General features: G+C 46.1%; 1 protein-coding gene across 1 annotated transcript in view; it reads right to left on the bottom strand.

The window, feature by feature from the left end:
* Positions 1-18,349, bottom strand: part of Pofut1 (protein O-fucosyltransferase 1) — a 38,198-nt gene that overhangs the window by 13,269 nt on the left and 6,580 nt on the right. Inside the window, exons 3-4 of the mRNA XM_004668077.2 lie at positions 13,883-14,065; positions 12,745-12,857 (exon numbers count right to left, since the gene is read on the bottom strand). Of these exons, the coding sequence (XP_004668134.2) occupies positions 12,745-12,857; positions 13,883-14,065 (296 nt within the window). The remainder of the gene's footprint in view (positions 1-12,744; positions 12,858-13,882; positions 14,066-18,349) is intronic.

Here is an 18,349-nt window from a genome sequence, read left to right as displayed (position 1 = left end):
AAGTGCGAGGCCTTCCACAGTAAAATAAGGTAGAAGACTTGAGGTAGAAGATCACTGAGGGCTGGAGAGATGGCTTAGTGGTTAAGCGCTTGCCTGTGAAGCCTAAGGACCCAGGTTCGAGGCTCAATTCTCCAGGACCCACGTTAGCCAGATGCACAAGGGGATGCACACGTCTGGAGCTCGTTTGCAGTGGCTGGAAGCCCTGGCACACCTATTCTCTCTCTTTCTCTCTCTGTCGCTCTCAAATAAATAAATTAAAATGAACAAAAAACATTAAAAAACAAAAAAAAGAAGGATCTCTGAGTTCAAGGCCAGCCTGGGGCTATCAAATGAGTTCCAGGGTCCAGGTGAACCTGGGCTACAGTAGGAACCCTACCTGGAAAAAAATCAAAACAGTAAAAAAAAGAAAATTAAGTTGGAGAGTGATCAAGAAAAAGACCTGATGTCAACCTCTGGCCTCTACACATATATGCACATGCACCTGCACCCACGTGCACCCACACACAAGATCATACATCCACATGCATGACAAGGGACACGTGTGTCTAGGGTTCGTTTGTAGTGGCTAGAGGCCCTGGTGTGCCCATTCTCTCTATCTGTCTCTCTTATATCTCTCTTTGCTTGCCAATAAATAAAATTTTTTAAATTATGAAGTGGGGGCTAGAGAGATAGATCAGTGTATATAAGTGTTTGTTTGCAAAGCCTGCCAGTTGGAGTTCACTTTCCCAGTTCCCATGTAAAGATGAATGCACAAAGTGGTACATGTGTCCAAAGTTCCTTTGTAGCAGCAAGAGGCTCTGGTACATTTATTCATTCTTTTTCTCCTTACAAATAAATAAAAATATTTTTGAAGCTGGACGTGGTGGCACACGCCTTTAATTCCAGTAGTGGGGAGGCAAAGGTAGGAGGATCACTGTGAGTTCGAGAAAACTGTGAGACTATATAGCAAATTCCAGGTCAGTCTAGACTACACTGAAACCCTACCTTGAAAAAACAAAAAAAAAAGTATCATGCTGAGTGTGGTGGCGCATGTTTTTAATCCCAGCACTTCGGAGGCAGAGGTAGGAGGATTGCTGAGTTCAAGGTCAGCTTGAGACTCCACAACTCCAGGTCAGCCTGAGCTAACCGAACCTTTCAGAATCGTGATCGGAACACAGAAGGCCTTACGAAATTCTGGCATCGTCACCATCATCTTGTAAAACACCTAGTTCAACTTTTAAAACATCCAACTTTATGTGTGGATAAAGGGACCATGTGGATCCCATGGTCATGTCAGCATCTCAAAATTTTCCAGTGTGCATGAGAACACCCACCTGCTGGCAAGTGAGGCTGTTCGGCTTAGTGGCATGCCACGGTGCTGCAATGGACACGCCACTCACTCTTCACACCCAACCGAAACACGCTGTCCAGCAAATCCCTTCCAAACTGGAGGACCGGTCGCCACTCCCAGGTCCCAGCCCTTGTCCCTTTCCATGCCGTCCTCCGCATGCTGATGTGCTCAGCAGCTCCACCTCTGCTACCAGGGCTGTGACACACTGAGGTTGGGGATCCGAGCAGTCCGCTCACCACAACTCCCCCGTCACAGGTTGGTCCTAGTCCACAGAAGCAATAAGCAAGAGCTCCATCGTGGCCTGTTTCTGTGCGGTGCTTAGCATGCTAGATTCTAAGTTTCTATGCGCACACATGACAATAATAATGTGTTAAGTCTTGTTGTCTGATGGGGACAAGCTTTATATGTGTTAAATCACTGGATTCCCACAAGAGCCTCATGAAGAAAGTATGAATGCTACTTTTCTTTTGGGGGGTCCTGATGAGAAATCTTGGCACCAAGAGGCTAATTAACATGAAAAAAAAACCACACAACAGGGCTGGAGAAATGGCTTCGTAGTTAAGGCGTTTGCCTGAGAAGCCTAAGGACTCTGGTTAGATTCCCCAGGATCCACCAGATGCACAAAGGGGTGCATGCATCTGGAGTTCGCTTGCAGTGGCTAGAGGCCTGGCATGCCCATTCTCGCTCTTTATCTGCCCCCTCTCAAATAAATAAATAAATATTTAAAAACCACACAATGGGAATCAGCAAGCCGAGGCATCTGCTGCTGTTTAAGTCAGGCCTGGAACTCGCTTTGTACCCAGGCTGGCCTTGAACTCAGAGTGATCCTCCTACCTCAGCCTCCTGAGTGCTGAGATTAAAGGTGTGCGCCACCATGCCTGGCTAAGAAGCTGTATTCTAGATCTTAATCTATCTCCCCACCAGTTAGGGAGCACCTCACGGGGGATATGCGGCCTACTCTCCTGATCGTAGCCCCTAGTGCAAGCAGCAGGTGCTGTAACTGTTTTCAGGATGAATGAGAAGGACTCAGGGGCCTCATGGGAAGACCAGGCAGGTTGGTGAAGGCTGCAGGATGAAGAAACTAGTATTACCTGAGTACCCACTATGAGCCAGGCCCTCAGTGAAGTGCCTTCCAGATGTTTCTTCAAGGGCATTTGAAAGGAAAAAAGGCTTTCTATTTCCCAGGGAGGTGAAAGATTAGGATAAAATCAGGATTTGTGTCCACCTTGCTCTCATGGGAAGAATTTGTACCTGATCCTTGGTTAATTCCAGGTTTGGAATGTTCCTGTGCCCTGGACCTGGGCCAGCACAGAACTGTCCTGGTGAGATGACCTGGTCAGCTCTGACCCTACAAGCAGCAAGAGGTCAAGACCAAGCTGCTCATGCTCACTCAGTGAGGCCCCAGCGTACAGTCTAGAAGGAGAGCTAAAAGTAGGGGGTTCGCTCCACCTGCCACCGCCCGTTCCCGACAATCATTCCCCAGCCGAGGCAGGCTGGCTTTCCTGCTGCTGGGCCCAGGGAACCTTTAGGGTTTGTCACTAGCACACCTATGCTGCCAAGTTGGCCAGCAGTGTGGGGTTCCTCTAGGTCCAGTACACATCTGTGGGGCCAGCAGATGTGAGCACGGAGGACGGATGCACACAAACAAGAAAGAGGCCTGCTCTCCGTGGCGAAGGACTCCCTTCCCCTCAGCTCTCTGCCTGGACTCAGCCCTGCCAATCTCACACGACTGATTTGTGTTCTCTCAGGGAGAAGGTCCAGCCACGTTATAGTCTGAAGATGAATGGCTTGCAAGGGTTCATCTGTCCCAAAGCAGCAGTGTACAGAGGTGACAGGATTATGCGAGCTCTGACCTCATCCATGGAATAATCCATTCATGGATTTGTAGCTAAAGGGACTATTAGGAGGAGGTGGAAGCTGCGGGGGGGGGGGAGGGGAGGGAGGTTTAGGTGGACGAAGTAGGTCACTGGGAGCACACCCTTGAAATCATATCCCTGGTCTTTCTCCCTAGCTCTCTGTGCCTCCCATCCACCATAAGGTGAGCTGGTTGACTCCATCACAAGACATCACAGGTAATGTCCTGCCTCACTACAAGTACAGAAGCGACAGAGCCCAATGATAACTGAAACCTTTGAAGTACTTTATATTTAGTTACTTATTTACTTTTGAGGTAGGGTTTCACTCTAGCCCAGGCTGACTGACCTACATTCATTATGTAGTCTTAGGCTGGCCTCAAACTCACAGCAATCCTCATACCTCTACCTCCCAAGTGCTGGGATTAAAGGTGTGCACCACTACACCCAGCAAAATTTATTTTTTCAAGCATTTTGTCACAGTGACAAAAAGCTGAGTAACACTGTGTGCTCCTCTGCTGTTGTCATGCAGAAGAATGGTTCAACACGATGGCCACATACTCCCAGTATTCATGTGCAATGGGCAGCCGTGAAAGTTCCTGTAGAACTTGTAGTTCTTGAGAAACAGCAGAGCTGGAAGGACATTCAGAAATCACTTCATAGGAAACAAATATCTTTCATCTCTTCTGAGAATGCAGAATCCAGTTTCAGCTGGATAAATGGAAATCATGAACAAACATATTTCTCCCTACTTTTCTTTCTTTCTTTTTTTTTTTTCAAGATAGGGTCTTACTCTAGCCCAGGCTGACCTGGAATTCACTATGTAGTCTCAGAGTGGCCTTGAACTCACGGTGATCCTCCTACTTCTGACTCCTGAGTGCTGGGATTAAAGGCGTGCGCTACCATGTCTGGCCCAGCTTCTTTTTTTTTCTTGTTTGGTTTTTCAAGGTAGGGTTCCACTCTAGCCCAGGCTGACCTGGAATTCACTATGGAGTCTCAGGGTGGCCTTGAACTCACAGCAATCCTCCTACCTCTGCCCCCCGAGTGCTGGGATTAAAGGCTTGCACCACCATGCCCGGCCCAGCTTCTTTTAAAAATACTTTTTGAGGGCTAGAGAAATGGCTTAGCGGTTAGGCACTTGGCTGTGAAGCATAAGGACCCCGGTTGGAGGCTCGATTCCCCAGGACCCATGTTAGCCAGATGCACAAGGGGTGCACACGTTTGGAGTTCATTTGTAGTGGCTGGAAGCCCTGGTACGCCCATTCTCTCTCTCTCTCTCTCTCTCTCCCTCTTTCTCTGTCTGTCACTATCAAATAAATAAATAAAAATAAACAAAAAAATTTTTAAAAATACTTTTTTGAGCTAGGAGTGGTGGCACATGGCCTTTAATCCCAGTACTTGGGAGGCAGAGGCAGAAGGATATCTGTGAGTTTGAGGCCAGCCTGAGAATACAGAGTAAATTCCAGGTCAGCCTGGGCTAGAGCGAAACCCTACCTCGTGAAACAAAACAAAACAATTTCTTTTAACTTTCTATCTATCTGCCCATTTCTCTCTCAAATAAATAAATTGAAATATTTTTTGAATTTTATTCATTAATTTGCGAGCAGAGTGAGTCAGAGGCAAAGAAAGAGGATGGCTCCAGCCACTGCAAATGAAAATCAGACTCATGTACCACTTTGTGCATCTGGAACCTGGATCATTAGGCTTTGCACTCAAATGCCTTAACCACTATGCCATTTCTCCAGTTCTTTTTTCTTTCTTTCCTTCCTTCCTTCTTTCTTTCTATCTTCCTGTTTCTCTCTCTCTCTTTCTCTGTTTCTTTCTTTTTTATTTATTTTGAGACAGGTTTTTACTGGCTGGCCTGGAACTTGCTATGTAGACCAGACTGGCCTCAAACTTGCAGCAATCATTCTGCCTCTGAGTCTTGAGTACTGGCATTACAGGCCTGTGCCACTACACCCAGCTCAGATTTCTTATTACCTCACCAAGGCCTACAAAGCCTTGGCTGGTGAGACTTCAGACCACTCTCTGCTCTCTCCTCTTGGGCAGATAGATTAAAGATAGCAATCAAAGCCAGTGCAGACCCAGCTATGTGGGAGGGTGAGGCAAGATTACACTTGTGATTACAAACTTGAGACCAGCCTAGGCAACACAGCAAGACCCCATCACAAAAACAAACAAAAGATGGCCATCAAGTCCTCCCATGAGGTATGCCCTATGTTGCCTCCTAACACCATTTGGCAGAAGAGATTCTAGTTTTCAGGCCTAGGCATTAAAGACGAGCAATTTTTTTTTTTAATTTATTTGAGAGTGACAGAGAGAGAAAGAGGCAGATAGATAGAGAGAGAGAGAATTGGTACCCCAAGGCCTCCAGCCACTGCAAACAAACTCCAGACGGGTGCACCCCCTGTGCATCTGGCTAACATGGGTCCTGGGGAATTGAGCCTCGAACCAGGGTCCTTAGGCTTCACAGGCAAGTGTTTAACTGCTAAGCGATCTCTCCAGCTCCTCCTTTTAAAAATTATTTTATTTATTTATTTGAAAGAAAGAGGCAGAGAGAGAGAGACAGACAGACAGAGATAGAGAGAATGGGTGCATCAGGGCCTCCCGCCACTGCAAACAAACTCCAGATGCATGTGCCCCCTTGTGCATCTGGCTTACGTGGGTCCTGGAGAATTGAACCTCGGTCCTTAGGCTTCACAGACAAGCACCTTAACTGCTGAGCCATTTCTCCAGCTCCAGGACCAGCAATTTTTATTTTCTGCCTCTTTGAAAACTTTCTATATTGTCCCTTTCAGAAGCTAGCTTTCATGGTATAAGACACACAGGGCACTTGAAGAGGTCACATGATGTTGATAACTCCAGCTATGTTCTCAGATAACTGACATATCACCTCACCACCCTGGGTGAGATTTGGATGTGTAGCTCAGTTGAGCCTTCAGGTGACTTGAGCTTGAGAAAGCAGCTGACTGCAGCCACCAGAGACCACAAGCAAGAACTGCCCTGCCAATATGAGCGCCTGGGTGCAGCAGATGAATTGGCAAGAAAATCACGTCATTCAGCTGGAGGAGTAAGATTTTGAACATGCTGCAATACTAAGGAACCCTGAAGACAACACAATTGTACACAAGATGATAAATATTGCTAATTCTTCATGCAATGGGTAAGACTCCTAGAGTTTACAGACACAGCAAGAAGAACAGAGGTCACCACATCTGAGGCAGGGTGAAGCGGGGAGTTCAAATCAGTGTTTAATGAGCAGAATATCTGTTTGGGAAAAGGGAACAGTTCTACAGGTGGAAGGGCTGTGGTGGTTGCACACTTCAATGTACTTAATGCTATTGATTTTTACACTTAAAAAGGATCCATTAGCTGGGCATGGTGGTACACGCCTTTAATCCCAGTGTTTGGGAGGCAAAGGTAGGAGGATTTCCGTGAGTTCGAGGCCAACCTGAGACTACAGAGTGAGTTCCAGGTCAGCCTGGCTACAGCGAGATTCTACCTTAAAAAAAGGGGGATCTGGATAGATGGCTTAACAGTTAAGGCACTTGCCTGCAAAGCCAAAGGGCACAGGTTCAATTCCCCAGGACCCATGTAAGCCAGATACACAAGGGGGCACATGCATCTGGAGTTTGCAGTGGCTGGAGGCCCTGGTGTGCCCATTCTCTCTCTCTCTCTCTGCCTATTTCTCCCTCTCTCTCAAATAATAAATAAATAAAAATAATTAAAAAAAAAAAAAGCAATTGGGTGTGGTGGCGCATGCCTTTAATCCCAGCACTTGGGAGGCAGAGGTAGACGGATCACTGTGAGTTTGAGGCAACCCTGAGACGACATAGTGAATCTAGGTCACCTTGAGCTAGAGTGAGACTCTACCTCGAAAAAAAAAAGGGGGGTCCATTAAGCTGAGTTTGACCCATAATCCAGTACTTGGGAGACAGTGGCAGGAGGATTACCACAAGGTTGAAGCCAGCTTGGTTGCAAGTTCCAATAGCTCATTTAACACAAATATACAACCCATTAATAATTTTTGAGGGCTGGAGAGATGGCTTAGCGGTTAAGCGCTTGCCTGTGAAGCCTAAGGACCCTGGTTCGAGGCTTGGTTCCCCAGGTCCCACGTTAGCCAGATGCACAAGGGGGCACACGCGTCTGGAGTTCGTTTGCAGAGGCTGGAAGCCCTGGCGCGCCTATTCTCTCTCTCTCCTTCTATCTGTCTTTCTCTCTGTGTCTGTCGCTCTCAAATAAATAAATAAATAAAATTTAAAAAAAAAATAATTTTTGAAATCTCAAGTTTCCACATGTTTAAAAGTGATTAAGCCAGGCATGGTGACTCTCACTTTAATCCTAGTATTCTGGAGACTGAGGCAGAAGGATCACTGTGAGTTGAGACCAGCTTGGGTTACAGAATGAATTAGTTCCAAGTCAGTCTGGATTAAGGTGAGACTTTGCCCCAAAAAATAGAGCAAAGGGCTGGAGAGATGGCTTGGCGGTTAAGGCACTTGCCTGTGAAGCCTAAGGATTCATATTCAACTAACTCTTCTGATCCCACGTAAGCCAGATGCACAAGGTGACACGAGTGTGCAAGGTCGCACATGTGCACAAGAAGCATATACGTCTGGAGTTTGGCTGCGGTGGCAGGAGGCACTGGCACGCCAATTCTCTTTTTCATAAAAAAAATTTAAAAATTTAAATTTAAAAAAGTAAAGGAAAATAAGCTGGATGTGGTGGCACAAGCCTTTACTGCCAGCACTTGGAAGGCAGATGCAGGAGGATCGAATTTAAGGCCACTCTGAGACTACATAGTGAATTCCAGGTCAGCCTGGGCTAGAGTGGGACCCTACCTTGAAAAGCCAAAATAAATAAACAAACAAACAAAAAAAGAAAGAATAATAACAAATAAATAAGTTGATCTTGACAGCAATAGTTACCAAGCTGTTAAATAATGACAATAATTATTCTTCTTACTCCTTAGAAAAGACGGTTAATGACTTAAAAGTTAAGTGTGTATTCAGACATAAAAAATGTGATAGGGGTGCTGGGTGCTTTTAAAGTGCTCGCCTTTCAGCCGGGCGTGATGGCGCACTCCTTTAATCCCAGCACTCGGGAGGCAGAGGTAGGAGGATTATCGTAAGTTCAAGGATACCCTGAGACTGCATAGTTAATTCCAGGTCCGCCTGGGCCACAATGAGACTCTACCTCGAAAAAACACAAAAATGAAACAAGACAAAGTGCTTGCCTTTCAAGCACGAGGACCTGAGTTTCATCCCCAGAAACCATGTAAAAATGCAGTGCATGGTAGCGTGCACTTGTAGTCCCAGTGCTGGGGAAGCAGAGACAGGATCCCTGGGGCTTACTGGCCAGCCAGTCTAGCCTGTGAGAGATCCTGTGTGTACGTGTGTTTGGGTGTATGCCTGTGTGCCTGTTTATGTCTGTGTGAGTACAAGTGTGCCACAGTGTGCATATGGAGGTCTGAGGACAACTTCCGAGTTGGTCCTTGCCCTTCCACTGGGAGAACAGGTATTTAAGGGTAGAAGGCTTGCCTTGCCATGTATGAGTCATGGTCTCAACTCTGGATCTTGCTCTGCTACTGTTGCTCTTTGCTGAGCTACCTGTGAGTTTCTGGGGAATTCTCCTATCTTTGCCTCCTGTTTCACTGTCAGTGCTTTGGGATTACAGAAGCCCAACATGGCTTCTGGCTTTCTAAGTAGGTTCTGGGGAGGATCAGACTTGGATACTCAGGCTTGACTGGTGAGCACTTTATCCACTGAGTCACCTCCTCAGCCCCTTAATTATGTGTTTGTTTGTTGTTTATTTATGTGAGAGTGACAGGCACACAGAGAGAGAAAGAGGCAGATAGAGAGAGAGAGAGAACGGGTGCATAAGGGCCCCCAGCCACTGCAAACGAACTCCAGATGCATGCGCCACCTTGTGCGACTGGCTTACGTGGGTCCTGGGGAATTGAGCCTCGAACCAGGATCCTTAGGCTTCACAGGCAAGTGCTTAACTGCTAAGCCATCTCTGCAGCCCTAATTATGAGGTTTTAAAAATTATTTTAGGGGCTGGAGAGATGGCTTAGCAGTTAAGTCTCTTGCCTCCAAAGCTTAAGAACCCAGGTTCGATTCCCCATTACTCATGTAAGCACAAGGTGACACATGCGTCTGGAGTTCATTTGCAGTGGCTGGGGGCTCTGGGGTACCCATTCTCTCCCCCACTCTCTCTCAAATAAATAAAATAAAATAAATTTAATTTACTTATCTGCGAGCAGAAAGAGAGAGAGAGAGAGAATGATAGTATGAGTGTGTATGGGTACCTCAGGGCCTCTTGCCTACAAACTTCAGACCCATGTACCACTTTATGCATCTGGCTGTAAGTGGCTCCTAGGGAATCCAACCTGGGCTGACAGGCTTTATAATCTAATCCTTCACTCTCCTTCATATCCTCTCTAATCCTTCTCCCCAGGCCTTAATTATGTTTTGAATAAATGAAAACAGGTACCTAGGGAGCCCAAAGTCCCTCAAACTGCTTCCACAGACCTCATCTTCTGTACAAGTTTCATTTCCCCCAAACCGGACAGTAAGACACAAGTTTCCTCAAGCTCTCATGTCTTTCTTATAACTTGGAGAGCTCAAACAATACTGTTGGGCAATGAATAAGTGTTTGAGTAATGCTCCCATACAGCATTGCCCTTCTCTGTCAATCAGGATCGGGTGCTTTATTTGGCTCTTAGGAATTTGCTTCAGGAACTGCTTTTAAAGCTGGTGACATGTTTTTGCTCTGGCATACTGTCAGCAGGGACAAATCCTCCTCTTTTCAGGACAAGCCCACTTCCAGCAATGCAATAGCACCCTGTCTTTCAGATGTGGACGTGAATGGGTAGAACCCAGCAGGCAATCAAATGGGAGAGTGCTCTCTGGGACCAGCAATGAGGAAGATTAGAATCTGACCTAGCCCAAGGGGCTTATGAGCTAGTTGTTTAAAAAAAAAAAAAAAGCCCAGAATAGAAGGCACAGTTGCTAATACAGCTACATATTCTTTGGTGATTAAGGGTGGTTCACTAGTGTATGTGGTGGAGCATGCTTGTGATCCTTGCACTGCACTGGGGAGGCACAGACAAAAAGATCAGAATTTAGAAGCTAGCCTAGGTTACATAGTAAGTTTCAGGCCCGTCTGGACTGCAGGGTGCACCACCATACCCAACTTATTTTTGTTTTTAATTTTTTTTTATAAGAGAGAGAACTGGCATGCCAGGGCCTCTAGCTACCTCTTTATGTGGAAAGCTCACATGACAACAAATCTTATAGACTAAGGGCTAGATTAAACCTGAGTCAATATTTGCGAACACTTAGAAATGGTATCTGACACAAATTGGCCTTGATATATATGACTTTGCAGTGCCTAGTATTACCTACAGAAGACCTTTATAATAGGAGGAAAAGATGATGACATCAAAATAAGAGTCTAATTGAGAGGCAGAGGGGATATGATGGAGAGTGAATTTGTGAGGGGGAAAGTACTGAGGGAGGGAATTATCATGGTCTCTTGTCTATAATTATGGAAGTTGTGAATAAAAAAAGTTTTAAAAGGGCTGGAGGGATGGCTTAGTGGTTAAAGTGTCTGCCTGTAAAGTCAAAGGACCCAGGTTCAATTCCCCAGGGCCCATGTTAGCCAGATGCACAAGGTGGCGCATGCATCTGGAGTTCGTTTGCAGTAGCTGGAGGCCCTGTTGAGCCCATTCTCTCTCTCCTTCTTTTTCTTTGTCAAATAAATAAATAAATAAGGACTGGAGAGATGGCTTAGCAGTCAGGCACTTGCCAACAAAGCTTAAGAACCTAGGTTCAACTAAAACCCTAAAACCCACAAAAGCCAGACACACAAGATCACGCATGCGCACAAGAGTTCAATTGCAGTGGCTAGAGGCCCTGGCACACCAATTCTCTCTCTCGCATAAAAAAAAAAAGGCCTGGCATGGTGGCACATGGATTGCTGTGAGTTTGAGGCCACCCTGAGACTCCACTGTGAATTCCAGGTCAGCCTGGGCTAGAGTGAGACCCTACCTTGAAAAACCAAAAAAATAAAAATAATAGTGCCTGGCTTACAGTAGTCATGAAATACATATTACCTCTTATTATTTAGAATCGATCCCAACTGGCCGTACAGCAGCTCTACCATTGTGGGCAAGCTTCTTCACCTGAAAACTGAGGACCAGGAAAGCAGACAACCCAGTAGTAAAAAGCTTGCCTTGCTATGTGTGAGGCCCTGGGTTTGATCCTCAGCAACGACTCCCCCACCCCACCCAAATGGAAACTGATAAGAGGCATTTCATGAAATTTCTCATAGGCCTTAATAAAATACAGCAGGTGAGTGATAGTGACGGGTAACTTCGGTTAGTTGCTTACTCTGTGCCATGGACTTTATATGCTAGGAGGCAGATACCATTAGTTCATTCTTTCTTTCTTTTTTCTTTCTTTCTTTTCTTTTTTTTTTTTTTTGAGGTAGGATCTCATTCTTCTAGCCCAGGCTGACCGGACACTCATTCTATAGTCCCAGGCTGGCCTTGAACTCATAGTGATCCTCCTACCTCTGCCTCCCAAATGCTGGGATTAAAAGTATGCAGCACCATGCTCAGCCAGTGCTCTCTATTAAACCACAGTAGAAATTGGGAGCAAAGAGCTGGAGTGCCTTGTTCACAACCCCTCAAGAAAGTGGCAGTGCTCATTTTACTGCAGCAGTGTATCACTGGCCTACTAAATGTCAAATGCTTTGACCACGTCTAAATTCACGTGCTCCTCTTACCCACGGCCCAGTCTGACGACTTCTGTGTGTGTGTGTGTGTTGCTCGGGCCTGAACCTTGGACCTCAGCCATGCTAGGCAAGCTATGTACCATTGAGCTATATGGCCAGTCTCCAGTCTGATATCTAAGCCCAATCTCCTTCCTGCTATGCTACAGCATCAATGGAAATACACTGTGTAAGTTATTGTTCTAACTGGGCAGCGGCTCCTGAAAGACCAGGGCTGGATCATCCTCATTTTTGTAGATCACCTTTGGCCTCTGAGTACTGTGTCTCACACATGATAGACGCTCTATAAATATTTCACAGTCTGGGCCTATGCCCTGCTAACCTATTTTTTTTAATAGGGCATACTAGCACACAATTAATAAAGCATGGCCAGTAATTATGAGGATGACATCACTTCTCAGTCTGCACCTGAGCTGTTCTCCAGGCGCTGCTTCCCGTTTTCATCTTGTGAAGAGGAAGACAGCAGAGAAGTGATTCTCACGCCTGGAGGAGGAAATGGACATGCATGTAACTGCACAGTGTTCTTTTTATGACACCCCTTATCAGGCGAGAAACTCTTGCTCAACCTCACAGCAGGTCAATGTCTCGCCGTGTAAGGTACTGAGATGGGGACAGATTGCAGGGATCCCGAGTTCACCAGACACAGTGCCTGAACCTTTGGTCTCACACATGAGGGTGGGGTCATGGGAAGGGGCCAGGAGGGAGCTGCATGCCCTCGAGCCCCATGCCCTCCCTGAACCGAGCATTGCTGTGCCCTCCAAGTACCTCTGAATCCATTGTTCCTTGTAGGAGGCACTGAAGGAAATGCCTGAGAAGAGCTCCGACTTGCTGAAACTCACATGAAACTGGTCCCAGAACGGGCCAAAGGGGTTTCCTTCCTGCAGACAGAGTGGTGCAAGAGTTACTGGGGGGTGTGGGAAACCATTTGGGGATAGGAGGCTTAGGTGGTGTGACTCCGGCTGAAACACCTTGTAGGTGGGCTCTTGGGCTAGGGGCTGACGAGAGGCCCAGCTTCTCTTCTGGCTTCCACCATATTTTTCAGTGTTTGAAGGAATCTATCCTGTTTACAAGCCACATCCCACTGTGGCACTGAGAGGGCCTGGGGGGAAGTGGACCTTGGACTGGAACCATGGGCTGGAGCTTTGGGATATTCTCAAGTCTGGCTAATGCTACACCCTCAGTTTCTAGATGGAAACAAAAGCTTGTGGCCAGGGAGATGAGGCCAAGGTCACCAAGGTCACACATCTAATAACGGTGGTGTTGGGACTGCAAACTAGGTCTCCCCTTCTCAAACTCTACAACTCTCCTTACCACCTGCCCTAAACTGTAACATATGCACTGAAAGCTAGTATTGGGAGGTGTCTTGTTCCCAAATTACCAGAAAATTTCAACTAATTACCCATGCTCCTCTTCTACCTAATGAGAGGCAGGAAAGAATTCAAGTTGAGAGAGTGGACAAATTACTGAGGGTTGGATACCAGACCCATCTGTGTCCTTAGGCAAAGCGTTGGCCCTCTCTGCTATTCCTAGCATCCTCTCTATATGGAGAAATTATTAACACTTTCCACATGGAGCAGTTTGAGGATTAAAGGACTTAACACACATAAAGCACTGAGCATGATATCTAGCATATAAGAATACTATAGAGCATTTAGTTACTATTGCTGATGTGGCATTTACTATCTCATAAGTGATCTCACACCTGGTCTACTCTCGATGAGCCAGATGGATCAGGTAGAAATAAAGGCTCAGAAAAGCAAAGTTGGCCAAAGGTAACACTGCTACGAAATATCAGAAATAGACTCAAACCGCCATCTTCCCATGCCAAGCCCTTCCGGTGACTTCCCCTAGGTGCTGCCATCATACGGTCTCAGAGGCCTTGAGGATTAGGAATAGCACCTACCTTCATGGGGCATGTCTTCTTATCAGGGCTTCGCTGGGCTGCCACCTCAAAACAGTATGCCACCCGCTTCTCAGGGGGCCAGTGGATGGGTGCCAGCTTCTGCATGAAGTCCTCTAGGCTGATGACCCGATGGTAGGCCTGGAGGGGCTCTAGTTTGAAGTACTTTTCATAGGACACGTGAAGCTATAGGAAAAGGAAAAAGAGGAGGGGCAGAGGTTCCTCCACATCGTGCCACAACCCCGCTCAGCACATCCAAAGAAGGCCTGGCGCATGACTCAGTGCTAGAGCACTTGCCTAGCATTCACGACAAAGACACCAAAGCTAGGACACAGACAAACTGAGAAATGCAAACTACGGAACAAGTGCCTCTGGTGTTCAAAGGTGTCTGCCGCAAAGAGGTAAATGTTAGGAATGAGCCAATGCAACCGGTATGAAAGATGTGCGACCTCTCCCATACTTACGGAAAAGCAAATGATGGTTGTAAGAAGGCATTACTTCTCACCCATGAGAGCAGCAAGGGTTTTAAAGAGAGCCCTAAGTATTGGGAATGCATGTTGAAAATGGGCACTCTTGCATATGGCTGGCAGGTCATGAGTTTTTTTTTTGTTTTTTTTTTTTTTGGTTTTTCGAGGTAGGGTCTCACTCTGGCTCAGGCTGACCTGGAATTCACTATGTAGTCTCAGGGTGGCCTCGAACTCACGGTGATCCTCCTACCTCTGCCTCCCGAGTGCTGGGATTAAAGGCGTGCGCCACCACGCCCGGTAAGTTTTTTTTTTTTTTTTTCTGGAGCAGTTACTTCCCGATGCAATCTGTCAGAATAATACACTCCATCCTGCTAGGTCTTTGCCCTGGAAGAGGCTCCTGCACTTTGTACAGACGAGCCCAGGAATGCTCTGTGCCATAGTGAGAGCACAGGAAAGAAATGGAGGGGGTTACATAACAAATTCCATGAGTGGGAAAAGTGGAGAAGAGGATATAACTGGGGATAGAGCTCAGTTGTAGAGGGGATAGAGAGATGGCTCAGCAGCTAAAGGCACTTGCTTACAAAGCCTGATGGCCTGGGTTTGATTCTCCAGGATCCCATATAAAGCCAGATGCACAGAGTAGTGGCTAGAGGCCCTGGCATGCAGAGTATTGAAACAGAAACATACATGAAGTCAAGTTATTTTGGCCTGGAGAGATGCCTCAGTGGTTAAAGGTTCTTGCCTGCCCAGTGGCAGAGTGGCACAGCAGGCATAAGGCCCTGGATTCCGTCCTGGGTACTGCGAAACAACAACAGAAAGATGGAGCAAGAAGGAGAAAGTGTGTTAAGGATGACTTCTGGTCAGGTGAGTACATGGGTGGCGGCCATATTCATCTGAGCTGGGTATGGAAGTACGTAAGAGGTAAGAGGCCCCGGCTCACTCACACGCTCGCGCTCGTGCGCGCGCTCTCTCTCTCTCTTAAATAAATAAATAAATAAATAAATAAATAAATAAATAAATAAATAAATACATAACAAAGAGCTCAAAGTCATCCTTACCTACATAGTAAGTTCGAGGTCAGCTGGGGCTATGTAAGATCCTTTTTCAAAAAAACAAAACCATGACTATTGATGTATGCATGCTCTGGTACCTCACTGTCATTTTGTTGTCATGACACTACAATGAGATACATGAATAACAAGTTAAGCCGGGCGTGGTGGCTCATGGCTTTAATCCCAGCACTCGGGAGGCAGAGGTAAGAGGATCGCTATGAGTTCAAGGCCACCCTGAGACTACAGAGTGATTTCCAGGTCAGCCTGACCTAGAGTGAGACCCTACCTCAAAAACAGCCTCCCCCCCAAAACACCAAAAATCCCAAGTTAGTCAGGCATGGAAGCACACGCCTTTAATCCCAGCTCTTGGGATGCAGAGATAGGAGGATCACTGTGAGTTCGAGGACAGTCTAAGAGTACAGAGTGAGTTCCAGGTCAGCCTGGGCTACATAAGATCCTACCTTGAAAAAAAAAATGCATTTAAAAAACTTAAATAATAAAATAAGCAGGGCCCAGGGAGATAGCTCAGTCAGTAAGGTGCTTTCCATGCACACGAGGACCTGAGTTCTATCCCTAGAAGCCATGCAAAACTCCAGTCATGGTGGTATGTGCTTGTAATCCCAGTGCGGGGGATGCAGAGACAGGTGGAGGGATCCCCAGAACTCACTTGCCAGTCAGTGTAGTCTACTTGGAGAATTTCAGGCCAATGAGACAGCTCTAGTGTCAAAAAAGATGGGTAGTGCTAACTAGGCGTGGCGGTGCACACCTTTAATCCCAGTACTCGGGAGGCAGAGGTAGGTGGATCTCTATTAGTTGGAGAGTTAGCTCAGTGATTAAGGCTCTTGTCTGCAAAGCTTAATAACCTAGGTTTGATTCCCCATATAAAGCCAGAAGTGCAAAGTGGCACATGCATCTGGAGTTTCTTTGCTGCAGCTGGAGGCCCTTGCATGCCTGTTCTCTCTCTCTTCTCGCAAATAAATAAAAATACCTTTAAAAGTTAAAAAAAAATTCTGGGGCAGGTATAGTGGTACACACCTTTAACCATATAGCACTTGGGAGGCAGAGCTAGGAGGATTGCTGTGAGTTCAACGTTCAAGGCCACTCTGAGACTGCATAGTGAATTCTAGTTTAGCCTGGGCTAGACTGGAGAAATGGCTGAGCAGTTAAAGGCCTACAAAGCTTGCTGGCCCGGGGTTCAATTATCCAGTACCCACATAAAGCCAGATACACAAAGTGGCACATGTTCTAGAATTTGTTTGCAGGGCAAGAGGCTCTGGAATGCTATTCTCTCTCTCTCTCTCTCCCTTAAGTAAATAAATAAAATACAATAAATTTTTTTGTTGTTGTTTTATTCTAGGTAGAGTCTCACTCGAGCCCAGGCTGACCTGGATCATACTCTGTAGTCCTAGGCTGGCCTGGAACTCACAGTGATCCTCCTAATTTATGAGTGCCTGGGATTAAAGGCATGTGCCACCATATCCAGCTCAAAATATTTTAGAAATATTTTAATTTATTTATCTGCAAGCAGAGAGAGCTAGAAGAGAGACAGAGAATGGGCCCACCAGGGCCTCTAGCATGTACCAGTTTGTGCATCTGGTTTTACATGGGTCCTGCGGACTCAAACTCGGGTAGTTAGGCTTTACAGGCAAGCACTTTAGCCGTTGAGCCATCTCTCCAGCCATATATATAAATAAAATACATACATATTTGGTTTTGGTTTTTTGAGGTAGGGTCTCACTCTAGTCCAGGCTGACCTGGAATTCACTATATGGTCTCAACGTGATTGATCCTCCATGTCCCCAAGTGCTGGGAATAAAGGCATGCCCCACCATGGCCAGCCCCAAAATATTTTTTTTAGATGTTTTACTTATTTAGAGAGAGAGAGGGGCAGATATATACATACATATAGAGAGAACAGGCATGGCACAACTTCTAGCCACTGCAAACTCCAGACGCATGTGCCACCTTGTACATTTGACTTACGTGAGTACTGGGGAATCCAACCTAGGTCCTTAGACTTCACATGCAAGTGCCTTAACTGCTAAGCTACCTCTCCAGTGCCATCCCCCCCTGCAAATAAATAAACAAACATATATAAATATACATCCATCCATACACACGCGCACACACACACACACACACACACACACACACACACTTTAGACTTCTTAGAATACCATGGAATAAAACAGGTCAGGGTTTCCTAAGAACGCCCCAACAGTTCAGGTGAATAAGTTTCTGTAATAACAGGCCTCTGATGCTGTTTTAACCTGGCTTCTTTGCTGCAGCAGGACTTTTCAGCACTTTTACCATGCTAATGTACATTCTGAATCCTCAAGTTTAGGAGAATGGGAAATTGAAAATATTATTTCCCAAACTGGTTTAACTACAACACCTTTTAGCATATATAAGTAACTGGTGTTCCAATGAATGACTCTTGACACCCTAACTATTAGCAGTGAGGTATTATAGCTGGAGGATTTTTCGCAGAAACAATATAAAATGTTCTATGCAACCCTAGCTAACCTTTTACTAACTATATAGTCAAGGTTGGCCTTGAACTCAGAATCTGCATCAGCCTCAGCCTCCATTGCTGGGTTATCTTAATGTATTTTATTTTTTGTTTTTTTTGAGGCAGGTCTCACTCTAGCCCAGGCTGACCTGGAACACACTCTGTAACCCAGGCTGGTCTTAACTCACAGTGATCCTACCTCAGCTTCCTGAGGGCTAGGATTAAAGGTGTGAGGTTTATGTCTTGCTCTCAACTGCTGGTATTACAGGCCTGCATCCCTATACCTGAGAAGATGTGCCTTTTTTGTTGTTGTTTTTCGAGGTAGGGTTTCACTCTTGTCCAGGCTGGTCTTGAACTCATGGTGATGCTCCTATCTCTGCCTCCCGAGTGCTGGGATTAGTGTGTACCACCACGCCCAGCCATGATTTGCCTTTTCTGA

This window comes from Jaculus jaculus, chromosome 8 (assembly GCF_020740685.1).
Source record: "Jaculus jaculus isolate mJacJac1 chromosome 8, mJacJac1.mat.Y.cur, whole genome shotgun sequence".
NCBI classification, from domain to species: Eukaryota; Metazoa; Chordata; class Mammalia; order Rodentia; family Dipodidae; genus Jaculus; species Jaculus jaculus.
This window is presented reverse-complemented; position numbering and strand designations above follow the sequence as displayed.